Source organism: Diadema setosum, chromosome 21 (assembly GCF_964275005.1).
Source record: "Diadema setosum chromosome 21, eeDiaSeto1, whole genome shotgun sequence".
NCBI classification, from domain to species: domain Eukaryota; kingdom Metazoa; phylum Echinodermata; class Echinoidea; order Diadematoida; family Diadematidae; genus Diadema; species Diadema setosum.
This window is the reverse complement of record NC_092705.1, coordinates 24,996,814-25,024,578: the sequence shown is the minus strand read 5'-3', so window position 1 is coordinate 25,024,578 and position 27,765 is coordinate 24,996,814. Positions and strand designations below refer to the sequence as shown.

Sequence of the window (27,765 nt, the reverse complement as noted above, 5' to 3'; positions counted from 1 at the left end):
TTGGAGCCGTGCCCTTGATTATCTAATCGCCTGATTGACGAACTCCTTGACACCTCTTGCCCATCTGCAAATGCATTCGCAATAAATCTAAATGTCTATCGAGAGATATCGATCACTGCCGATGACACACTGACTAATCGACCCATCACATGAACAGTGCCATGGAACACTGCAGACGTCTCCTTCGTCCGAAATTTTCCCGCAGCGTTACCATGGCAACGTACTACTTCATTTCCCTCGCCATCGTCATCCTCTCCCTCATCTCCGCAACGACGTCGCACACGCCGTCGTCAGCGGTGTCGTCGTCGACGGGAGATCGTCCCAAGTGCATGAGGTACTACCACACGGAGAGGATATCGCATCCGAGGAAGGCGTGTCAATCAAAGGTACGATTGATTTTTATTTTAAATTTTCACTTTCCCTGATAAAATAATGATTACCATGATAAAATGATAACAGTGACAGTAAACTACGATGCATTCCCTGAAAACGCACACCACTATCACTCAAACAGTCTACATGCACTCAAATACGTCAGTCAATAGACTGACAGTACGTATGGAGAAACTTTGGACATAGATTTAAATGTCTTATGAGGAAAAGTATTTCATTGACAAATTTGACATTGAAATTGACAACAAGAACAAAGAAAGAAATCAAACAAATCATACCATATTATCTTAATGGAACTAATGTGTAAAGAAATTAGACACACACACAAAAAAAAATCAATTCGCACGTAGCATAAAATGAATCTAATCAGATTTGCATAATCAGAATGACTTTTTTCCCCACTTTCACTGGTAAAGAGTTAAAAAAAGGTAATCAGTATTATACCGACTTGTATGACTTATATCTTGTTTACAAAGTGATGATATCACGTTATAAATACTGTACAGAGAAAGATCGACACATAAAAATGCACAATGTGTGCTGATTGTATGAATATTTCAGTTAATTGACATTTTATTTGTGTTTATGGTGGCTTGTAATGAATGATTTTGTTTGTACTATTCCATGATTATCCGAAATGATAACTCCTACCTATGCTGTTAACAATAATAGTAATAAACATGAGACTCTTTTGCATTAGACATCTCTAAAAAATGTGATTCAAAGTTTCCGTAAAGTATTATGTACTCATGTAGGCGTTGTGTATATTGCTTTGTATTACTTTATATGCAAATAAAATCACTTGAATTGAATTGTAAAAAGACATATTGACGAATAACAATATGATATAAACACATGATAAACATATGTGTGTGTGTGTCTGTGTGTGTCTGTGTGTGTGGATGTATGTATGTATGTGTAGCTGTGTCTGATACAAACCGAAATGAGATTGTTATCGTTTGTTTCGTTTGTTTTCACTTGCAGCACACAAAAGGAAATTCATTTAGAGTGTAAACCGTGTATATATGCACAGCTTCATAAGTTATGCAAATGTTTAAACATACCGGTACAACAAAATAGATATGTACAAGTATATAACATCGGCTTACTAAGTAACTAGGGTCTGTTATCAATTGCTTCGGAACATCATTTTGTCAGAGACGTGCTCTCAAATTGCTTTAGAATCAGAGATATTGCTTTGATGTGTTTACATTATACCAGTTCTTTACGGACATTTGGTTTGAATAAGAGTGGTGAAACTAAAATATTCTCAGCATATTCATCACATATCTCTGCCTGTGGGGTGTTTACATAATATTTAGTTCTCTTTTTGGGACATTTGGCTTGAATAAAACTTGTGTAACTAAAACATGCTCTGAATATTCATGACCTAATACAAACAAATGCTTTGAAATGATAAGCAAGCGAACGACTTGTATAGGCATATATTTTTTTTCTTGAATAGCGTAGCAACTATCACTTTCAAGACTTATTGATTGTAGTTGCCACAGTATGTTTTGTTTTGCTTTTTGCTGTTTTCGAACAAGTAAAGTAAAGGGATGTGAAGCAACTACACCTAAAAGAATATCCTAATCTATTTTGAATGTGTGGTTACACCCGATACCATGCGAAAATTGAAAATATGACTGACTTCAAACTTTAAAATGCCATAGCTCGGGCTTTTGTCCAATTATAAAGTTCAACTGAACTTCGTATGTTTTTTTCTGATATTTTGATTGTTTCTTTGGCAATAGAAAAAAAAAAAAACAAACAAACAACGTGGATTGTTTTTATACGACACCACTGTCACAGATCGTTAGATACAGTGTACCAGCAAGTTTCGGGCCTATGAATAGTCAATACACCGTCTTACACTGTCACCGCAACATACGATTCTGTAATGTGTCAGTATTCCTTTGGGAACATCGGCCCGTCATGAATGATTTCAGTCACAAATTTTGTCGAACAATGACAAAGATGCGAATGACGAAAAGTAGGAAGCACCTTTCAAATGGGAAGAGAGTGGTGCAGCTATCCTAGATTCACACTGTGTCACATCAATTTGCGTTTGAACATACCCAGGAAATGATATCTTGGTATGATTTTTACTGTCTATGTTCACCGAAACGGCGGGAGTCACGAATTGTTACTCAAACAGCAATTTTCTCCAAACTTCCGCTACATGGGAGGTTTTCACGCATGTTTTCACGCACATGAACATTTGATAATACTTACTGCAGTCCAGAGGTTTTTGATTTATTTGATTCGTAATGATGTAACACAGGTTCGAGTCAAAGGAAGTGTCGTAATTTCAAATGCACAAATAATATGTGTGTGTCTGTATATGTATGTATGTATGTATATGTGTATATGTGTATATATATATATATATATATATATATATATATATATATATATATATAATAATGCCATTTTAGGTTTTAATCTCATATATTATGTGTGTTTTGTGGGTGTGTGTGTGTGTGTGTGTGTGTGTGTGTGTGTATGTGTGTGTGTGTGTGTGTCATAATTATTGATGAATGTCGGATTAGATTGTGCAGAAATCGGGGGAGAAATAAACTGCCTCTTATAATGACAAAGTATTAGAATGGTTCTGTATTGCATGTTCCTCCATTGATTTCGACATAAAATCATTCTTATTATTTTAATCTTGACATGCCCGCCGGTGTATCCACTGCATTATTAGGGAGCTTTAGATTTTAGACGCGCGGACGTCCAAAGGGAAAAAAAAACATGGTCTGAGCGTGCGCAGTAGCGCACGTCAAGTTACTGCGCACGCTCAGACCATGTTTTTTTCTCTTTGAACGTCCGCGCGTCTAAAATCTAAAGCTCCCTATTATGTTAAACTTCTGTGCCACCCAGCCCCCAACACTGTTCTTAAGCTACCAACTCTTAATCAGAGTTACTCGTAAAATATTAACAAAAGTGGGTTGGTCATAACTCCATCATATCCCCTGTTAAAGTCGTATGGATATAAAGTAAACAGGGAGAAAGGTTTCATTCAAAACAAAACAGTTTAGAGGGATAGCATAATATTTTTGTGAGATACTTAGAAACCACTTTATGAAATGTTAAAGTGCATACAATTTTAAGAGGAATTCAAAGTTTATTTGATGAAAATAAGTTTTGAAAATCGCTGAGATATCCAAAACAACGTAAAACAAAGCGATCCAAATGAAAGAAGGGTCCCACATTTTATTACGATCTTTTATTTTATTTTTTATTTTTTTTTGGGGGGAGGGGATATTTCAGCCATTTCAAAACCAATTTTTATCATATAATATTTGAATTCCTCTTAGAATAATGTATGCCCTTTCAAATTTCATAAAAGGTTTCTCATTATCTAAAAAAATCCTCATCAAAAAAGTTGGAAATCTGAAGTCCCATCTCATCCGAAACTGTACCATCACTTTAAAGTTGCTGATGCAGGCGATATGCACGAAAGAACGATACTGATCGCAACTAGCCTATTACATTTTCAAACTTGGGTATGAGGTGATGATGTAATCATCTGACAACTCGCCCATTGGTTTATCAAACACAACACGATGATGTCATCACCTCACAACTCACCCATTGGTTTATCAAACACGACACTTAAAATCGATGTTTTAGTAATTAATTCACATGTAATGTCAACGCATCAGTGCTATATGACTCGTACGCGCTGTATTGGTGAGAAGAATGCTGCATTCTTGTTTTTCTTTCAGTTCTGGACAGAGAATCTAGTGAAGCTTTGTTTTTTGAAGTGGAAATCATTGGTAGAGTTGCGAGGTGATCTGTTTTCATGTTCAAAAGCTAATCATTTCAACTCTTAAATGGGAATTCAAATCAAATCAAGTCAAATCAACATTTGAGGCATCTTAACTATAACAGAAACTCCAAGCGCCATGCTCTGAACTTGCGAAGATAACGTTCGTATGTCATAGATTGAAGGAACATCTTTGTTCCAACAGTTGTGTAGATGACGTCACGATTCAACAAACGTTCAACTCACGCTGCGATGAACACGCCCTTGATCGTTTGAGTGCAATCACTTACGTATATACTGTACAAGGAATCTTGATAGAAACTTTGAGGGAATTGCGAGTATTTCATCTGCTCTCTGCATCTTAAATGTCTTGACAAATTCAATGTTTCTGTGAAGAATTGGTACAATCACTGTGCGTAATAACATCACGGTATAATTGTTGATCATTACGAACTGGCCCTACTTGTAATATCGCAGTATCGAGTATCCGACATATCGCGACATCAGTAACCATCAATCGTCGTCTGTCACTCTACTCGAGCGTGTGATAACAAAGTCATGTATCATCGATCGCCCGGGGTTTCAATTCGCTCATCTCCTCTGTGGTATTTCTTTTTCTCTCGATGTTTCTCTTGCCAAAATAATGCCCCTGATATTAGCTCTAGACATTGAAGCCTTCGTCACGGATAACAATAACAATACACGAGGTTGATCCGCGTGTTTATTTTCGGACGTCCGTGAGCTGAGGCGGGTTGAGCGAGTGCGTCGCATGCTGATGCTGACGGTCTGCCTATAACCGGCCGGCTCGACTGGCGAGGCGGTGATGACAACGTGCCGAAGCTCTCGTCAGGAACATCTTCGCGACATTTTGAATGCAAGCTATATAGAGTTTTCTCGAAAAGTTTGATGTAAACAATTATTTTCGTTTTGACAAATATGTAGGGCGTCAGACGTTTTGCTCCGAGAACGCGGCTGAGTATCTGGGAAACTTGACGGGAACAAAATTTTTTTCGACTGACAGTTGATTCAAAATGCGTTAAGACCAATAGATTAATAAATCTAAAAAATATAGGCCCGATATATATATATATATATATATATATATATATATATATATATATATATATATATGTATATATATATATATATATATATATATATATATATATATATATATATATATATATATATATATATATAACACGTACGCATACACTTAGACATAGGGGCCTGTGTGATTATACATAAACTTGACAATCCACTGCAACGAAAACACTGGTGATAATGAAAACAACTCATCGAATTATCTTCGGTCTTCTATTCGATATGCATACATCACATGTCCATGTAAAGTTTATATTCCTTTAACTAAGATTGAATATACTTGTAGCAGTTTTCAGGTGGTGGACCTGACAGGATTTTATTCCAACCAAGGAGGTATACCTCCTTGTTCCAACTTTCTGTCATCATCGAGGCATCGGGAGAGTGCATGAGTTCAGTGGGTGAAACATGCTTTTTTTGTATGTCTTTTGGTGCGCTATGTATTTTTTTTTTTTATCGCGTGTTTTGCTAAACGATCTCGGACCATGCACAATTTATAGTTTCATGGTCGATTTTGGGGCATTTCATTCAGTACGCTGTAATCAATCTATTAGGGTACCCACGTGTGTTCATGTTGTTGCGATATATTACACACTTTCCCCCTTGACCTCCTTATTTGATTCAAATCATACATTAATAAAGTAATCCGTTGTAGATATAGATCAACACATACACACACACACACACACACACACACACACACACACACACACACACACACACACACACACAAACACAAAGGCACAAATGCAAACCTAATTTTTAAGATCTTCAGAGATGGGACACTGTATCGTGTGAAGGTGAGGCTGTCACCAAAGTAGGCCTACATGTATGTTTTAACTATTTGTCGATGATTTATCCAGTAACTAATAATCCCTATCTTAAAGGTCATATTAGTTATTACATTACAACTTTTATCCATATAGAGAACTTTCTATTTAAAAGTTATCATAAGAAAGAATATTCTATAGTCTTATATATATGTATATATATATATATATATATATATATATATGTATACAATATATACATAATATAATATGAGAATGTGATAAAAAAACCCTTTTTTATCACATTCTCATATTATATATATTGTATACATATATATACATATCACGCATCTTTGCTTTTATACAGCTACAATATTGTGAGTATGATTCAGACCTATATTTAGATTATGTATATTGTTGTTTTTGTTTGCATAATATCATGTTTATGCATTTATATTTTTTGTTGTTGAAAATGATGTATTTATTGAGAAGTATATTTATATGAAGAGTTGCAAGCAGCCAATGGGATCCTCGGCTAATTAGAATATTTTGAATATTTTGACAGCAATCACGAGTGAAAATGTATTAAATGATGAGAATGGTAACAATACATTCCTTGTTCAAGACATATAGTTTACCAACTTTTAGTGACTTTGTCTTTCGTTGAAATAGTGTATGTTTGAATTCTTCCAATCTTCTTATTCTAACTTTGTCTTGAAAAGTCAACACAAATATGGAAAAAATGTTAAGGTTATTTATAGCTATGAAGTAATTGACGCAAAACATTAAAAAAGATCAGTCAAGAAAAAAAAATAAGAGTTACAGAGTACATACACTAAAATGTGCTGTCATATTTATTTTCATAATATAATACATTTCAAACAAGAATTTGTGGATGACTGAGAAGTTGGTAGTACGAAGGGGAACAAAATGTGCCACCATGACGTCAGACCTTTATACTTTGAAACATTCCATGGCAGACTAACCTCCAAAGCTTGGAACGATTCCTATTTCAGTTATAATCTTATATCTCCCCGTCTCTATTTTCTTTCTTTTATCTATATGTTTAGTGAAACCTGCATATATGTCATAAAAAGCGATGCGTTCATTGAAAGCTCACGAAGTAAGATCGCAGCTGGATTTTATCGTCATTTCGTCCCCCAAATCTTTCACTGCGATGTACTCTTGTCGTCCTTTAATTTGTGTTTCTCTTTTGAGAACTAACATCTTATGCCATGATTTTATTTAGGGAAGTTTTGGTGACATTGAGAACAAAAAAGACAAACGACAATTGTATAGGATGTTGGATAGTGCAGACACGGGCATGTACATTAACGAGGTCGTATAGAAGATGAATTTAGGAATTACGTGTAGTTTTATCTGTGGCGCATTCTGGGCGAGGTTGCAGATTGTGCCACGAGCGCCCCTGCGCCATTTTCCCTGAGAGCCAGGCATCCATCCATCGAGCCACATTGGTACATTTACGGGTTTACGCAGTGCAGGGATTTCCACGTTCACATCGTTTTATCGTGGTTAGTCCCGTCCATTTGTCTCAATTTGACAGGCAGCGTGTGCGCGAGACATCATTTTGCGGATCAGCAAATGCTCAAAATGGGCGGAGTACGGGTAATATCACTCTAATACTGCCTTTTATTGATTTGGAGGTTTTATTGACACAAGTGAGGGGGCTGCTCTTATTGTCGATTTTAAATTTGTTGTCGTTACGCCTGTCGAATCGTTGCATTATTGCGAGCAATATCATACAGGAGGGAGACACATGGTTTGTATGATGTTAACTGTCGTCTCAAAAACCCAGCACGCAAGACAACTCCCTGAGATTAATTTTCCCCCAAGTGCCTCGGTATAGCTTCCGGAGACGCCAGTAAATCGCGGTGGAGGGGAGGGTGACGTGAACTATTTTTCCTGAACCGTTGTCAAGTCTAACACAAAGAGGGAACAGAGAGAGATGGATCGTACAACGTGGTTGGCTATGAACTTCTGGAATATGGTGCACCCAGCAAATACAACTTTTATTAAACCAGAAAAACTCATTTTGCCATTTGCAGTGTTGTTTTTAGACTTACTTTTGCCATCTTTTATAGGTTTGCTTATTTTCATATATTTTTTTTCTTCTACAATGATGCCATTTTATGGAACTGCAAATCTATGGGAGTGTTTAAATACTGAACTTGAGATGCCCTTTCTTATCTTCCAGAGTAATTCACAACATTTACAAGCCTCGCTTCTGTTGTGGATACCTCTTTTCCATGATACAGCTCTAAACAATATAACTTTATTTGCTTACTTAGTTCATTTATCGAAATATAAAGACAAAACTACTATGATTGTATTATGTATTATTGAAATTTATGTGGATTTTTTTTTATTCATGTAAGCGTTGTGTATATTACCTTGTTGTGTTACTTTATATGAAAATAAAAGCATTTGAATTGAATTGAAATATCAAACGGAATGATATAATCGCGCAGTATCTGTTTTTCATTTATTGTGCTTTTCACTTAGTGGGGAAAATGAGCTTTCCTTAACATCACAAACCGACTCCCGCATCTCTTCACATTCTGTCCTGCTGCTCTCATGTGCAATCCTTCCAAGTTATCACCAATCATTTTGTGTGAAAATTACGCTTTGTATCAGTGTAATGCATGTGCATTTCTAGCTCTTTAAGTGGGCTGAGTGGCGACATATGCAATTTTGTGAATGTGATATAAGGCCTATAAGGCAAAAAGATCCCACTTTATCAGGCCAACGTTTCGGTTGTAACACTGAGAAGCTAAAATCTATTGAGTGTTTGCTTCATCAACTGCTAACATGGCTTAAGTCAATTACAGGGACATGTATAAGAAACACACACAAAGAACATGAACAAACAAACACTAATATATACTTCTTCAAGAATCCAGTTCGTTTTAAAGAGATTCCCTTTCAAGCTGAATTATCACCTTTGATAAACTCTGCCGCTGACAGCGAACACACTAACAGGGCTTGTTTGTTCGTGTGTGTGGATATGTGTGTGTGTGTGTGTGTGTGTGGATATGTGTGTGTGTGTATTATACACAATTGCATATGTGCGATGGTAATTGTAATAATTATGCAAAGACACACTTCTTTCACATCTGTCGTTGAGTTCTGATTTCAACAACCCAGTTCACAGTTCGGCTTTGCGCATGAGCAGATGAAGAAAGGAATCGTTTGTACGATCAGGCATGTTGGTTTTTAAATTCACCCATAGCCCCGTTTTAACAGAGAATTTCAAACCAGAGTTACAGCGACAACGTCCGAACCATCTCCTTTCTGTTTTTTTTAACCATCCCCGCAAAATGTTGCTCTGACGCTGTCGCGGTAACTTTGCCAAAGTCGAGGTGTTCTAGCCAGCTATAGGGTAGTACCCCGACGTTACCTCGACATTACTCCGACAAAATCTTCTGTTCACATTCCTTTCATACACTCAACACGCATGCTCAAAAGTCCAAACAAACCACTCGCCGATCATCTGCATGGATTGTAACCACAGCACCTCGCGCATGAACGGGAAGGTTGTTCATGGAAACCTACCCGGAGAAGGTTTTTGGTGTGTGTCTGATGTTAGAACGATACCCCTGTGGTTTTATTACCCAAGGCGAGGCATTTTGTTCTCCGGACGTTGTCTCGACATTTTTGGGTAGTGTCTGTTTAAACAGGGCTTGAGATAATCTGTGATGTGTTGATTATTTGTCAGCACGTCCACATGGCAGCTTGGCTAGCAATATCAAATGAAAAGGGTTGTTGATGCATTCAGTGCAAAACAATGAAAGTGGTCGCCTGTCGAAATGACAACAAAAGGACCATTCTGGCGGTGAGATGGCTCAGTCGGTAGCGCGTCTGCTCACGATCACGCGGCCCGGGTTCGAACCCGAATCTGGACTGAGCAATGTTGTGTGTAAGCATACCGTCCCCTCTAGCAAGAGGCAAAACATTCTTTCCCTCGGATAGGACATAAAATGGAGGTCCCATGTATGAGAGAGTAACAACTCATGCACGTAAAAGATCCCGCCTCATTCATTCATCGCAAAGAGCAGGGTGTCAAGGAGGTACTAGGCAGATGCTATAGTACCTCCTTGGTTTAACCAGGGAGGTGGAACCTTTCTTCCACCTCCCTGGTTTAACCCGGTGAAGTGGTCCCACCTCACATCCAACTGGACCCCATGGAAGACCAGCTTAACGTAGCTGAATATATATATGGGCTATCCAACCATCTCTCAGATGGAAATGAACAAACAAAACAAATCTGGTCTATAATTATGTAGCTCACTCTTTGTTTGGAAATGGATTCTATAAATGAGTTTGAATTCTATAAATAAGTTTGACAAACTATGCATTATGCCGCTTTCAAAACGAGTGAAGTGCCTAACCAACTGAGAAAGAAAGTAGTCCTGATTTGTACCAAAGTGCACATGAGCTAATTGTGAACTGGCTAATATAGTTGAAGGATTTCACTCATCTCACATGTCATTTACATGTGAATGTTCTTTGTGACCACATCACTCTCAGTGTAATTTAAGAAAGCGTTACTCCAAATCGTTTTGAATTTTGACCTTAAAGGCATAATTTACCATTTGCAGATGAAACAAAAACCCAGCATTAGTGCTTCAAAATATAGTTCTAGAATGTGAGTTAGGAATAGAAACAACCAATGTAAAATTTTGATACAAAATATACAAAATGTGAACAATAGTTATAATAAAAATGTTTCCAGACTAAGCCGTCTACAGTTATGGTTTAATAAGAAAAATAGTAATATCTCCTTATATTTTAGACTTCATTGCAAAAATTTAAAGTGGTAGGATGTTTTGTGATACAACTGACCTACACATATGCATCAAAAGTGATATCTTAAATATTTTTGTTTTAAATCACTGCTCCCAAAGGTAAACAAGACCTTTAACCTGTAGGAGGTATAGATATTATGACGAACTGACTGACGGAAGTTTCACAAAAATTGGACACGTGACTAGAACGTCATGGGATTTCACTTAATTTGCACTTGTTTTCATCGAATACGTACACGCAATTTGAAAGAGTCAACGTATAATGGTGTCATCAGCACCGCGCCATTCTTTGCTGATATGTACCCAAAACATGATTACAGTCATGTTTTTCTGATCGATGATTTGGCAACTGCAATTTCCTTTCCCCTGGCAGTCATCATCCCTTGATTATTACAAGATTGCGATGATTTGATGCAAATGATACAGCTTGTTCGTTTTGATTTCATGACAAAAAAGGAAATTCAGTGCAGGTTTGTGTACGGTTCAGTGTGAAACTTTTTAAGTGATGACTATACTTAGCTCATTCTGTAGTAGAACATTTAATACTGGATTAGAATTGATGATTTTCTTTGAAGGAATAAATAGTCGTGAGTTGCCCTGCTTTTCTGATCCCCGAAATGACTTTTTAGGAAGTTTTCATGCGCATTCCGGTTGAAAAGTTGTGATTCAGCTATGACATATATCATCATATCTCATTTGAAGTGGCTCTCTTCGCGATATCATTAGAGAGCTTTAGATCTGCGGCGCGAACGCTAAGGGGCTCACACGGGTAAATAATTCCCCATAGAGACGTGTGTTAAAATTCAAATTTCCAAAAAAAAAAAAATCTGTAAAATAGCTGGGAGAAATGAGGTGTTTTATATTCACTAACCTGAATAAGTGAGATATACCCTTTCATCCATCAAATTTTCAAGGCAGGTTCTCCGGCTCAAACTCTGTCCAAGGGTCCGCAAAGCCAGACTACGAGTTCTCGTCACTCAAAAAAATCACCTATTTTCGGTACACGCAGCCAATGAAATATAGTCCCCTCAAATTCCATCAGAAAAGCTTTCATTTTCCAACCAAAATGCAGTTTGTATAGAGGAATTCATACTCAGTATCTACAGCTATTCAGTTTTTTCTTTTGCCAAACTGCATCACTGATTTTTTAATAAATTTTTCTCTTCATTTATTTTGGTATCTTTGGTACGAATTTGTGAAGGGGTCTGGGACATTCCATTTTATTTACAGGTGTGAGCCCTAAGACGACGCTATTAGGTGGGGGGAAAGTGTTCTGCACATGCGCTATATACATGACAGCTGTTTCTCATTGTCCAACCCCACCGGAGGAGACGTCGTCTTAGCGTTCGCGTCGAAGGCCTAAAGCGAGCTATATTGTTCCCGGGCCAGGGAGGGGAGGGGGGGGGAATCAATATTAATATTTTATTACTTGTCTGAATTATGCTCTGCCACTGTCCTGTCTATGGGACTTATGGACTCCTATCATTCAAGTCAAATTCACATGACGCCAAGTTTCCCTTTTTTGAGGAACTTGGTAGAAGTGTAGCCTTTTGTCAAGGCCCTCTCGCTGTAATGGGCGAGCGAAGCGAGCCCAGCAGAGCGCGCCAGCGCGAGGCTCGCGCAACCCCACTCAGCTGGGCTCTCTTCACCATACAGCGAGAGGGCCTTGACAAAAGGCTAGTAGAAGTGAGGAATGAAAAGAGCTCAAGGCTTTCTCAAATATAGTCCTACAAGGGTTTAGCGAACGCAGAGAGATCAGTGAAACCGTAAATAACGAGCTAAATTTTCTTTAAACATAATCAACGTGGAATCGTTTAAACTATATGTATTATCTTTCTAGAAATTTACGGTAATCCTCTAGGTTACTCGAAGGGAGCATTCTTACCCCCCCCCCCCCCCAAACAGGTGAACAGAAGTCACCAGAACGTACGGAAAAGATATATTTCGATAAACAACAGCATCTGCAGTCTCTGTTGACAAATAGTCATATTTATGTCTTCCTGTGATCCGTCATCTATATAGTGTCTACTGCCATAGAAATCTCGCCGATTTATGCTTTTGCACTTTCCGGGGTTATATTGATAACTCTCGTAAACTCTCCGAGGGAGCAAGCCGTTAGTCTTGTTGCAGGTGTTTCGAAGTTTAGCACATGCAGTCACACCTTTATTTTAAGACTTACAGGTATACTCCTACTGTGTTGAGATAAATCCCTTCAGTAGAAATCTGTCCTTTCATCAGTACAAGGGATATCTTAACAATATCAAACAACAGTTGAATACTCAACAAAATCGAACAATCAATGTTCGACAATTTAAGTGTACAGTTTAAGTGTGCATAAAAGTAAGTCTCGAATTAAGTTTCAACTAGTATAATTGGTCACTCTTCAGTTTGTTTGTTTGTTTTTTATTATTTTCCTTCCCCATCTCGGAACTTCGCCGTTGAACAAGATCTGATTCGTATCTTATAGTTCTGCCTTTTTTAAACAATTACTCTACATTGTTCCGTGATTGTTTTATTTTAATCGTATAAATGTTGTAAATAGTGTGATTTTGTATAATTTTTCAATAAAACATAAATAAAAAAAAAGTTTCAATTAGTCTTCACATAAGCTCCTGGGAATCTTCACATAAGCTCCTGGGAATCTGTAGCACTACAAGTACAGCAAATGCTTCTAGGTAGATTCCTCATTTTTCACATGACTGTATTAATTCTCTTAATTGTTGTTGTATTCAACAATTTGCCGATTCAATTCTTATTATGTTCCTGATTTAGGCCTACTTGTAAGATGTGGAATACTATGGAACAATAAAAACAAACAAACCGCAATGAACACACACACACACACACAAAAAAAAAAAAACACATACCAAGTTACTGCTCTACATCGCGTTCCTCAATCACTTCCGGTCATCTTGGTCGTAACGTTGAGAGGTCATCGTTTATCATTCGCCAAACCGTAATGAACCAAATATCTTATAGAAAATCACTGATCAGCAACAATAGCATAAATCGGCCATTTATACAGTAGAAAGATGATATCAATATAGGAACGGTTATAGTGTAGGTTTCGTGACGAACAGTCAGATTCTATCTGTCATCATCAACGGCGTAAATCCGTACTGAGGAGTGGGGGGGATGGTCACCATCACCACGATTACAAGCCCATAACCGGACGGGGGGGGGGGGGGGGGGGGAAGCAGCTTGGTGCCCCCCCCCCCCACACACACACACTTTACAGGGACCGGATGTCCACTCTTTTGCATGAAACATAAAGTGGAAGAAAGTGGCAGCAAAAATATGAAGACTTTTTGTTCTTGTTGCCTTTTTTTTTTGCTTGTCAGATGACTTTCGCGGAAAATCAGACCTTAAAAGTATGAAGACATTTTTTTTTTTTGTTTTTTAAATATCTGTGAGAGGGAGCGGAGCGACCGAACGGGGGGAGGGTGTGTAGGGGGGGGGGGTATCCCTCTCCCACACGAGGAAGATTTTGCATTTTCAGACCTGAAATTCAGCGATCTAGCTGGTGCACACTTTTGGTGAAAATTTTCTTTTCTTTTCTTAAAAGAAAAATAAGAAAATGAAATATTCACAATAATAATATGAAAGACTAAATCGTGGTATTTCAGCTCTTGCTCCGCCTGTGCGACATCACTGTGAAGGCCTACTAAATAATGGGGCCTATCACCGGCGTAGACAGGATTTGACCTATAGGAGGAGCGGTTATGTGAGGGAGCGAAGCAACGGGGGGGGGGGGTATAAATCTTTTTGCATTGAAAATTTTGACATTTTACAGTCCAAAAACTGCCGTTTGTAGCTATATTTTCGCTTTGGAAATTAAGGGGGCACACCGGGTGCAACTGCTGTCAATCACTGGCAGCAACATCAGGAGAATGGCCGCTATTTGACAGCGATTAAATGCGAGCGAGCTTGAAAATTTTGACATTCTACAGTCTAAAAACTGCCGTTTGTAGCTATACTTTTTCGCTTTGGAAATTAAGGGGGCCGCGCCGGGCGCAACTGGTGTCAATCACTGGCAGCAACATCAGGAGAATGGCATAGCGGTCACATGCGAGCGAGCGGAGCGAGCGAGCTTAAAAGTTTTGACATTTTACAGTCCAAAGGCTGCCGTTTGTGGTGTATTTTTTCGCTTTGGAAATTAAGGGGGACACACCGGGCAAAACTGCCGGCAATTACTGGCAGCAACATCAGGAGAATAGCATAACGAATAAATGCGAGCGAGCGAAGCGAGTGAGCTTGAAAATTTTGATATTTTACAGTCCCCCAAACTGTCCTTTGTGGCTGTATTTTTTCGCTTGGGAAATAAAGGGGCGCACCGGGCGAAAACTGCTGGCAATTACTGGCAGCAACATCAGGAGAATGGCATAATGATTAAATGCGAGCGAGCGAAGCGAGCGAGCTTCAAAATTTTTCACATTTTACAGTCAAAAACTACCGTTCGTATAACTATACTCGCTTTGGAAATTAAGGGGGACCGCCACCGGGCGCAACTGCTGTCAATCACTGGCAGCAACATCAGGAGAATGGCATAGCGATTAAATGCGAGCGAGCGGAGCGAGCGAGCTTGAAAATTCTGACATTTTAGAGTCTAAAAACTGCCGTTTGTAGCTATACTTTTTCGCTTTAAAAATTAAGGGGAGCCGCACCGGGCGCAACTGCTGGCAATCACTGGCAGCAACATCAGGAGAATGGCATAGCGGTTAAATGCGAGCGAGCGGAGCGAGCGAGCTTGAAAATTTTGACATTTTACAGTCAAAAGACTGCCGTTTGTGGCTGTATTATTTCACTTTGGAAATAAAGGGGAGCGCACCGGGCGAAAACTGTTGGCAATTACTGGCAGCAACATCAGGAGAATGGCATAATGATTAAATGCGAGCGAGCGAAGCGAGCGAGCTTCAAAATTTTCACATTTTACAGTCCCAAAACTACCGTTCGTAGCTACATTTTCGATTTGGAAATTAAGGGGGCAACTGCTGTCAATCACTGGCAGCACATCAGGAGAATGGCATAATGATTGAATGCGAGCTAGCTTCAAAATTTTCACATTTTACAGTCTCAAAACTGCCGTTCGTAGCTATATTTTTCGCTTTGGAAATTGAGGGGGGCGCACCGGCCGAAAATTGCTGTCAGTCACTGGCAGCAACATCAGGAGAATGGCATATGGTTGAATGCGAGCGAACGGAGCGAGCGAGCTTTAAAATTTTGATATTTTACACTCCAAAAACTGCCGTTTGTAGCTATATTTTTCGCTTTTGTTTGTCCCGCTTTTATGGGAGAACCATCCCCCCCCCCCCGATCGACGCCTCTGCATATGAGGGTGCTTTTGTTAAGTGAAAGATCTGCTGCATGCATTATGAATTAGGGATATATACGTCAATGTCAAAAGTGTACAAAGTTTATCGAGAGGGATCCTGTATAGCGGAGCTTTTGCATGCTTATGATTGCAATACAACGATCTGGTGCATAGTTCTGGGGATATTTGGACAATTTCCATTAAGAAAGGTTCGAGATTTGTCCTCATCTCGGGAATTGCTTGGGGGGATAAATGATTTGTCTGCCTAAACACTTCCAAAGGGGCGGGGCACATGCCCTTGCCCCCCCCCCCCCCCCCCGAGATAGATTTGACGCCCCATGATCTTCCCTGGGAATGCCCATAGATGTATCCTGACTGAATAATCAGTCACTGTCGTTTCTCAGGAATGATTCAGGAAATGGAGGGGGTTCAATTATGACGATATAGTTTTTTGTTATTGTTTGTTTGTTTGTTTGTTTGTTTTTCGTACATATTTTGCAGATGGTCCCCAGTTACTCGCGTCATAGCATGTTTACATGTAGGCCTATACTATTTGACGTTGTCAACGTCTGAGCCATACCTTACAGTGACTGTATGTCGATGTTACTTTCTTCGCGAGCGAGCGAAGCGAGCGAGCGCTTGAGAAAATTATGTATACATTTTCCTACAAGATAGAATACTGTTCAGCTATGTTACCTGTCTGAAGGCCGGCGTACAAACGTCATGCAATAATTATGTCAAAATTGTTTACAATCACATTTCTGCTTCCTCCATTTTTATCCTCAAATTCAGGGGGATGATTGTACAGGCCATCCCCCCCTCCTCCATTTCAGGGGGGATATATCCCCCCCATCCCCCCGGGATTTACGCCCATGGTCATCATGCACACGTTCTCATCGTTCGAAATCAGGTATAATGGGGCGTGGCTCACCACTTTGAAAGTGTGAGTCATCATCGTCATGGACACTGGTTCTACGCAACCTCACTTATGGCCCGAATATCTGTGAACCCTATATTGTTGCTAACCATGCTTGGCTTGTACCTGGTTCCAACCCAGGCTTGCACCTGGTTCCAACCCAAACTATGTGAATCATCACTTTGGTACGTAATAGTTTTTCAAATTACCCGAGAGATATCATAACTTACATGGTACTTGTAACAATGTATAGATTGCGTGTGAATAATTTAACGCGTAAAAGTTGATGTTGTATTTGTCATCAATGGGAGGTTTTGGACATTCGTTACAAGAAGTTAAAATTCCAACAATTTATTTAGGACCTACACCAACTATAAGAACAAAAAGGCGATGGAGTGAGAAATAAAGTTCAAATGAAAACAAACAAAGTCACTGTTGAAATTGACACATATTCGTGATATTTGCATTACACATTATGATAATAATAACTGCAAGTTTGAAAAAAAAAAAATAATTCTTTGTTAATCTGTGTTTCTGTCCTAGAGGGAAACTTACCCGTACATCTTTGTGAATTCAGTGAGTGTAGAAAAAAATGGAAGAACATAATCAGTGAAGTTTGAGGAAAATCGAACAATCCATTCACATGATATAAGTTCCATAGCACCTTTTCAAGATGTATGTCATCGTAGAATTTACTATAGTCTTTCAACCATGCTTGTCGAATTTTAAAAGATCGTCGAATTTTAAAAGATCTCTTTCCATAAAAAAGATGTTTTTTCTTAGACTTGCATGCGTATAGCTCTAGATGATTAATACTGTATGGTGGTATTAATAATTAGCAGTATTCTTTGTGTGTGTGTGTGTGTGTACGTGTGTTTGTAGAAAACACGCAGCATTTTGTATTACGATGGATTGTTATTACCTTTGTTTCTCTATTTAAAGGGAACGCAAACCCTAAGAGCAATGTGGATTGAGTGAAAGCAGCAACATTAGTAGAACACATCAGTGAAAGTTTGAAGAAAATCGGACAATCGATGCAAAAGTTATGAATTTTAAAGTTTTGGTGTTGGAACCGCTGGATGAAGAGACTACTAGAGCTTATGACGTATGAGTGGACAACAATATAAAGAAAATATAAAGAAAATTCCACAAAAAATCATTTTTCATGAAAATGACAAATTCCATCAACTTGATACTGACATATGTTAAGGGTAGCAATTATTCCCCCTGCTTTGTGAAAGCGGCTAGTCAAGTGCTCTTTCATAATGCTAGAAAAGTGAATTTCTGTTGATTTTCTTTATAGTTTCTTTGTATTGTTGTCCACTCATACGTCATAACCTCTAGTAGTCTCCTCATCCAGCGGTTCCAACACCGAAACTTTAAAAATTCATAACTTTTGCATCGATTGTCCGATTTTCTTCAAACTTTCACTGATGTGTTCTACTAATGTTGCTGCTTTCACTCAATCCACATTACTCTTTGGGTTTGCGTTCCCTTTAAGGAAACAGGCACTAAAAGGTCAAGAAAAAATTGTGCGGGACTATACACACACTCATTTTCTGGAAAAGAATGGGCCTTGTTATAACTTGTAATTTTGAATCTTGTTTGTACCATCCATCACTGAGATTGATGGAACATGCTTGCCTAACTGAAATGTTGGTTTATCCCTGATCCGAGAAGTCAAACCGAAACAAAATGCTACCCGGGTTCACTCCATCAATAAAGTCTGAGAGACATTATCGGTTCGTCATAAATCAATACTCAGCAAGGACTTGAGATGACGAGGATTAGAATATATGGGACTGAGGACAAATGCGTCCTTCTCTTCTTTTTGCTTCCCTAATCTTAGACCTTCGCGTTCAATCAGGATCCATCTGCACTTTCTAGCATATGTAAACTCACGTCAACATTACGTCCACATCGAGGCAAAGTCATATTTATAATGTCTTTATACGTGTTCTTGGCTTCTAGATGTTTTGTAAATTACGAGGAAATGTACTTAACTAGGACTATATAGTAGAGTAATGCCTCAAATTCTGTCACATGAACTTTTTAACAGTCAGCGCAAGTGTACCTGACAAATGCGGATCCCAACTGCCAAGTTGCGTTATCTTACTTCACATGAATGATATTGCTCGTTTGTTCGTGCGTTTCATTTCTATTTCTCGTACACTTGCCTTCACGTGTACTTCTTCAGGAGTCATGGCTAACTTTACCTCGCTTAACCCTTTGTGCTTTTTTTCCCCGTCAACTTTTTATAAGATTGAAGTGTATGACGTGATGATCGCATGTTCATCCTCACATTTCTATTTTTTTTTTGAATATCTACATGAAGTTTGTATCGCGTCAAACTAACTTTGAGAAGGCAAACAAGACCTGCAAGGGTACACTCGTCATTCTATTCCTTAGTAGTATTAAATGGCGAATATAGGAGGATAATAGTGAAGAATACCTGCGGAAGTTACATTATACATTCTTCTTCTCCTAACAGCTGTTACGGTTCGTTCACCCCCTCCCCCATGTCTATCCGTCTGTCTCTTAGTACTCCCGCTGTTGGTCTCACTCATATTTTCCAGTCTTTAAGGAACTATGAAAGAGAAATATAATGTGACTCTTTCACATTTCCCTCGACTTATTTTACTCCCCGCTATTATGAGACTTCCCGGTCTCTTACCCTGGCCCGATATCCAGCCGGGCTAATGGTTACACGCCACGACAGGTGGACCGGGCCAAACACGCATGATGGGAAGTGGGGTGGAGGGAATATTGTGTAGTGCAAGATGGTGGTGATGTTGTTGAGGTGGGGGGGGGGGGGGGTAGGAGGTAGGAAGGGGTGATAGGAGTATGATGGTGATATTCCTCATGATTTCGACAAGCCTATACCCCACTCCTTCCCCTCGTCTCAAAAGCGTAGGAAATAGTTCTCATCATTTTATTTAAGTGTTAGGTGTATCTGAGACAAGATACAGAGTAGACCAGAAATAGGATATCGTCGTTCACCTTTTACAATCTATTTAATATGATGGCACGATTATGCAAAAGTAAATTCAACTACTTTAGTATCATACCAAAGAAAATTGGTGATATTGGTGCAAGATCAAACATAAGAAGTTCAACTTTCTCCGGATCCCGGACACTGTATTAGCGACCCCCCCCCCCCGCCCCCAGTGACTTCGTTTAGTCCATTCCGTTCCGTTCCCATAGTTACCGTATTTCTTTCAAAACGTTTAACAGTTAATGACTTGTATTTATCAGCTTGTATATTTCCTTTTATTTATTGAAATAAGTTGAATAGAATTGAAATTGAATTGACTTAAGATTGAATTGTATCCTGAAAAACCATCACACTTAACAGTACTGCATTATTAACGTTTTATTGAGTTGAAAACCCACACCAGGAATCCCACCTATAGAGATCCATCTTCTGAGAAAGTTGCAACATCCCATTGTGACGTAAGAGGGTTACTGCTGACTAATCCACACACCAGAGATACAATATTCACTACCGTTTTCACAAAACAGTAATATCGGTTAATATAACAAGATTTATGTAAATCAAATGACTGACTTCATAATTGTGTCATCGCCTCAGAGGTTTCTCATAGACCTACAAACAGATCTTTACTGAATCAAGTCTGCAAATAACTAATGATGCAGCATTGTATTGTGCTTTTCCCCTTATAATATCTATAAAGCATATTGAACTTGGCAATGATGATTTTGTTTCTGAAAGGGAGGGGTCGTAGTTCCTAAGTTATCGACAAAAAATACACGCTTGTCGTTTCATCACAAGAAGAGTTCGATCGCAAACGGGTTAAGCATTATTTTTAAACATTTTAATAATAATAATGATAATGACACTGTCTTATTTACCCAGGGTACCCTCTTCAGTGTGAGTGTTGCCACTGCTCTACCAGAGGGCCCTGCCATTATCATTACCTTAGCGTTGCCAGCCACAGGTACCCATTTATAGACCTTGGTCGAGAGGGGCATGGTGGGTAAAAACATCTTTTCAAGGACGTAAGCACTGGGCGGGATTCGAACTCGGGTCCTCCGATCGGTAGTCGGGAGTCGGGAGTCTTATCCACTATAGTATTATGCCATTAAGTCCATCCAGATGGAGCAAAATGAAACTTTTCCTCTCTAATGATGCCTCACTTATTACATAACAAGGAAAACTCTTGAAGTTATGAGTGAGAATATCCCATATTTTCTAATTATTTGCCGTTGTTTTTTAACATTGCAGTTTTAATCGCAAGCATTATCTCAAATTAATACGAATGGAGTTGAGTCGTTTTGCAATCAACTCTTTATGGAGAGTTCCGTCGGCACTGACAGCATCACACGATACTAGTATGTAATTTGCATACGACCTATGTCACCGTTCAGTGAAACCATGTTATAAAGAACTTAATAAAATCCTATGACTTTTTTCATGTCACATTTTACTCACTGTAATCAATCTCTTTGCTTGATTCTTCTCTTGTATGCAGTGCAGTTGAAATTATTATTGAGTTCGGTTTTATGGTTTAGCTATTTTGGCTTACTAGTATTTTTATATTTATAACACTTGCTCTCAGCTTGCAGCTACTTTTCAGCAAGTCCGCACTGCAGTGTATAATTATACGAAATACATGGGTGTATGTTTGTACAGTCACTGGAACAGCACAGTCACTGGAACAGCACAAGAACAGAGTATTCATCAGTATAAATTCAATTCAATTCATTTGTTTTCAGTTGCTTTTACTTCCATCCAACAAAAGGTATATGTAAATACACAGTGTATACAAAGTATACATCCAATAAATCATATGCCCATGCAGACATACAATCATACATCAATTATCGCTTTCACAGAAATTCGAGAGATGATGATGATGATGATGATGATGATGATGATGATAACAACCAAACGATGGAGATGATTGTGATGATGATAATGGTAATTCAGTCATCCTCGCTTAAGTCGAAATCAAAGGAACGGGAAAATCAAATACTTCGATTTACGTGAATTTGATTTGATTTGATTTGATTTGATTTGATTTGATTTGATTTGATTTGATTTGATTTGATTTGATTTGATTTGATTTGAATTGAATTGAATTGATTTATTGATTCCTGTATTATCATTGTACATGAACATATACAATTGTACATGTATTACATGTATACATACATTGTTGGAGCCATATACATATACATAATCATCACTTGTTAACAGAATATTTTTTCTTCATTGCCTTTACACAATGTACAGCAGAAACGTATCAGTAATACAAGCGTATACAACGAATAATATAGTAGGGCTACAGCTTAAGCGTGGCTTGATTTGCGTGCAGCCCTCGTACATAATACATATATATAGAAATATATACACATTATATAGAAAAAAATAAGGAGGGAGGGATGACTTACGTAGAGATAGGATAGTAGAAAGGAGGAAGGGAAAAGAGAGGTATGTCTGCTTTCACTAAAGACTTACATAAAGTTAGTTCACCTGGATCACTGATCAGTAAGGCATGACAAAATATTTCTCACCGAGGTACAGGTTAACAGTTACAGTTCATGGTTGGATACATGGTTACATAATTATTTATAGATGAAATGCGGCGATACTTCTACGAAGGAATTTCGTGTATTATACGCTAACATTGACAACGATATTACTGATATCGAAAAAGTAACATTGTTTTTCGAATTACATAATAGAATTCAAACTCATGTTTATATCTATATCAGGGTAAAATTTTTCTTCGACTTGCTAGCCAGATTTTCTGCTTGTGAGAGGTCGACTTAGGTGAGGATGGCCGTATTTCCAAAGGGATGTATAAACTTTATTCCAGTGAAAATAGATAGGCATGCAGAACGGAAAATGTGAATAGCTTTTAAGTTACGCGCTTACTCCGTCTCCTACAATAGGGGAAAGCGTGCAGTGTGTATAATGCAAAAATATTGCATCATGAACTCGTTAACCACGAGGGGAAAAAACTTCGTGAATTTACCCCCCCCCCCCCCCCCATTGACACCCGAGGTTGTGCTCGCGTATAGGAAATAACAACCAAAACTGCATGGAAACATCGACAGCCAGTCGTGACTTCCTGCGGACAGAGTTCAGTGACAATGTTGACAACAGGGAATTATTCTCTTTTTCCACCTCCCAGATCGACAATGGCAATTCTATGATTTGTCACGAAAAAGTATTGTCTTTCTTTTCCGTGCGAGGACCGTGTAGACAATAATCTCGCCGCAAAACTATCCCGCTGCCGAACTTGCGCTCGCACCCGCTGCGATCACGCTTTACGAATTCGCGTCTACATTCCGATGATGGTAACCACTTTCTGTTAGCCTCTGTCAACCAGTGGTTTTAATCATGTGAGCATTATTTTCCAGACAATAATGTACTAACGATGCTGGTGATGACAAGTTTATGACACGCACATGATTTATATCAAGTCTCGAAGCCTCCATAGACTGCGAGCCACTGACAGGATCGCCTTCACTGTTTTGGCAGGCTGGAATAATTAGCGAAAGAATTTCTTTCCTGTACATGCTTTATGTAGTCGTAATGAATCGTCACGCAAGTTTTTCTCGATTACCATAGTTTACTAGTGTTTGTGCATAGATATGTGTAGGTATGTGTAAGTGTGTGTGCCGGTTCCAGGGTCTCTTTCTGTCTGTCTGTCTGTGTTGGTGTGTTCACCTAAAATGGATAAAATTGTTGCGCGAAATGAGGGACATACAAAACACAAAAAAGTGACAAGTTTGATGTGTGACTGTCATCGTGACATTCTATCATGTTATTTACACGACACAGACGTCTCTAAAAGTGAATTTGTAATCGGAGACGCTTGAGGGGAGATGGGGAAGAATAAGCAAATTTGATTATAAACATTCAATGTGTGGGGAAAAAAAGAACGCCTATTTGTCAAAATGTCAGTTCGCTAAATTGAAGACGAGTGATGGGAGGACGTGTTGTCTGGTGTCTTTGAATGTCATCAACAGGTGGCGCTCTGCCTTAAATTTGTTTCTTCAGATGGGTAAGCGCTGTTCGTCACGTCTTCTTTCCAACGGTCGAAAGGAGAAAATGAGGGAACTGTGATCGTTGTCAATTTAAAGAGTAAATCTTTGGAACGACATTACCGTGGTTGCGGTTTGATATAGTTCAAGCACACAAAGGTACTTAACTTATTTGCTGTTGTGTGTGTTTCAGTCCATCTCCCTCCCTGAGTGAACTTTGCGACCGGGCAGGATAGCTGCAATGCGTCAGTGTCGCCCGTCACTTTGAATCACGCCCCCTACTGTTTGATATCCTCCAGGCATTGTTGAGCCTTGGCGTTGCGAGTTGTTGAACATGTCGCTCCAATGACTTTGACTGTGCTAATGATTTCATATTTTTCTCGTTCTCTCTCTGTTTTTCATTTCCCTCACGACGAGGGTAACCGAGCCTTTGTTTGATGAATCAGTGTTTGATTTGCAACCTCGTGTTTATCATCGTTTCCCTTCCGGATTAATTCCCAAAGACTAATCTACTGCCGAATTGCAATTTATTTTCGCATTCCATCACGAAAGTTTAACAACAAAGTGACAAGCTAAGAGAAAGGGGAACTCGGAGCAGTTTGGAAAAAAAAAAGCAAATCAAATATCATAGATGCTGGCTGAAAACACAATCGGAAATTGCTTGGGTTTATGCCAAGGGGGAAACATCGTTTGAGTTGTATCGCCACCCTTGCGCAAACTGTTTTCAAACATTTTCAGTTCAGAGACGAAACGCATGGACCAATGGTACGGATATCGCCACCATAGTAGACGGTCCCGCGGGATCAATATGCTAATGGCCAGAATAAGATTAAAAAACCTTCACTTTCATTTCTGCTCATTCATAATACCTTTGTTTGTCGGTACACATTAAAGGTAAAGAGGAATTAAATGGATGAAATAAATATTTCGAGAAGTGCCTACAAGAAGGGTTCTGTTGATAGAGAAATAAAAGTGTGATTAAGAAATAAACTGTAACCCCCCCCCACACACACACACATAACAAGAATAATACGTTTAAGACATCAAATACAATAAAAGAGAAATGTTATACATTACTTAATCTTTACCCGGGGAACATGAATGTTTCCAGAAGAATATAATCAAACTAAAGAGACATTTTATTTCGTGGCTGAACTGAATCACAGTTACATTTGTGAAAATGATTGTCCATAGATGAAAAGGAAGTATATGCAAAAGAGGGCTGAACTGTCCCTTTAAATCATTGTGTGCACGCATCACAAAATGGCGGAACACATGGGGCGTCTGTGTGCCCAAGGTAATGAGGTGACCGCCAGAAATCAATTTACAAGGAATGCCGCCAATGTCTGGCATTTTTTTTTTTTTTTTTGCCCTTTCTTCCTCATTTCGTGTGTTTGCATTTTATTTATTTTCCTCTCTTTTTTTGTCATTGTTTCATTTCTTTTTTTTACTTTCGTCGTCGGTATAGACGGAAGACATAAGAAGCGGATGAACTCCCAGCGGTTGAGATGTCTATGCACTTTCGACTCCAAACATTTTGTCCGTCTTAGGAGACGGCGAAAGCACGTATCCTCATTATGTGCTTATGTAGATGGTGCGAAACTGTATACTCCCGCTTCCAAATTTGATCAAGTCATCGACTAAGCCGATGTATCCTCACACTGGGGTCCAATTAGCTGTGTAGAATCTAATCTCACCGTGGACGACTGCAAGAAATCCAGACTATTCTATATATTGTCATCAAAAGAAGATGAATACCGTGGTCCAAACAGTTTGAAGGAGGGGGTGGGGGTTGAGGGGGGACTGAAAAAAAAATCAAGTAGGCCTACAGGTCATCGCCTATTGGAATAATTTGTTGTTGGATTTTGAGTCGAGTTTGACAGTGATGATTTACGAAGACACAAACCATTGACTTTGTTTCATGGTGATCCAGTACTCGGATGGAAAACACGCGGTGTATTGTGTCTTTCTTTTTTTTCCGCTGCTTCTTGTTAACTTCCACATTTTAACTGCGCCTGGGATTCGCGCCAAGTCAAACCCACTTGTTGGCCATTGTACTTGACGAGCAACAGTCGCAAGCATCGATGTCTGGACTGTTGTTAAAATGTCTGAGGTGACACTTTGCAGCCAATATCCATTTATTGCATAATTATGTCCACATATCTTTGGGATGGCTTTGGATCTATGTGTATCTGTTTATCTGTGAAAATTAGTTCGATTAACTTTTCGATGCGTGCATGCAGGCGTCATCTCCATCATTCATTTGAAATGCTTGGTTTGTTTGGTTTTTTTTTTCTCACTTACTAGGCAAAAATTCCTTAGACTCAATAAGAGTCTATTTCTTCTTCTCTTTGATACTGCTAAATTCTGTGTTCAACTTGGTTTTTGTCTCTCAAATATCTCTCGAATGATTTCCATTCTAATTTTTCTGTGTCACGTTTCCACTGCATAATATTCCGTCCTCGTCTCAGGCCATTTTTGTTTTCTTCGTAGTATACATCTTCTTTGTTTTTTGTGTTCGTTTTCGTCAAGTTTTCATCATCCCGTTATCACTTGCAATGACACTGATATCAAATAATTGTCACGCTGATGACAGTAATACTGCTTAGTCAAGTAAATAACGAGAATACAAATTAGGTAATTATAATGATGTGATAATGAAGATAACAGTGAATATAATGATGATCACGATGATGATAATGATAATTTAATACATGTAATAATGATGATAATAATAATAATAATAATAATAATAATAATAATAATAATAATAATAATAATAATAATAATAATAATTGTCATTATTTGTTATAAAAATATCATTTCAAATTACTTTAAGTATCATGAATGCCTGTTTGTATCAACGTTACGGTTGTCATTTTCATAATCGTCATCATCAAAATTAACATGAACATATTATTGAACTTTTCAAGAGTTCTTGACATAACGTCTTCACGTATTTCTTCTTTACCTTTCCTCCAATCACGACCCCTCCCTCTCTCCCTCCCATCACCCCCCCCCCCTCTCCCTCTCTCTCTCTCTCTCTCTCCCTCCCTCTCTCTCTGCGCCTCCCCCCCCCCCCCCCCCCTACCTTTAGATCGTACTGATGTCTCGCTGCTCCGGTCAGTGCGAGGCCTCCTCGTCGACCGACCCCGTGGTCAGTTTCAAGAGCCACCTCCGGAACCCCTTCAGGTACCGCTGCCAGAGCTGCCAGGACCACGTCTCCATCATGAAGGCCGTCCTCCTCCGTTGCCAGGGCAACGAGAGGCTGTACGCAACCTACCGCTACATCCTGTCGTGTGAATGCTCAAAGTGCAAAGGAAGGAGCAGATAAGGTTAACTATTCGTTGTGAATTACGTGCGCCTCAAGTCGGAATTTCTGTTTGTTTTTATTTGCACTCGAAGGAACTGCTATCATTACGCTTTTGTTGCGTTTATCAATGTTTTTTTTTTTCAGCTCTATAGAATAATACCATGTTTCGTTAATACGAGCTATATTATCAAAATAAATGTGTCGAAATACCACTGTTGGTCTTGGCTCTTGTATAATAATCGATATCTTGTTCTTATTTTTGAATAATCTCATGAAGTCGTTTGTCATAACAATTATGATGAACGAAAAATGTCGACTCTGTAGGAAAATTATTACTAGTACGCTA

At 38.8% G+C, this 27,765-nt stretch overlaps 1 protein-coding gene across 1 annotated transcript; it reads left to right on the top strand.

Moving 5' to 3' along the window:
- The first annotated feature begins 149 nt into the window (after nt 1-149).
- LOC140244526 (norrin-like) lies at nt 150-27,440 on the top strand. Its single transcript, XM_072324153.1, has 2 exons — nt 150-386; nt 27,204-27,440. Exons 1-2 carry the CDS (start codon nt 150-152, stop codon nt 27,438-27,440), a joined length of 474 nt encoding a protein of 157 aa, XP_072180254.1.
- Nucleotides 27,441-27,765: the final 325 nt, after the last annotated feature.

Excerpts from the sequence above, each read along its gene's own strand:
- LOC140244526 (XM_072324153.1), top strand. The coding sequence starts at position 150 with ATGAACAGTGCCATGGAACACTGCAGACGTCTCCTTCGTCCGAAATTT. Across the intron at positions 387-27,203 it reads GGAAGGCGTGTCAATCAAAG|ATCGTACTGATGTCTCGCTG; the intron begins GTACGATTGATT and ends CCCTACCTTTAG.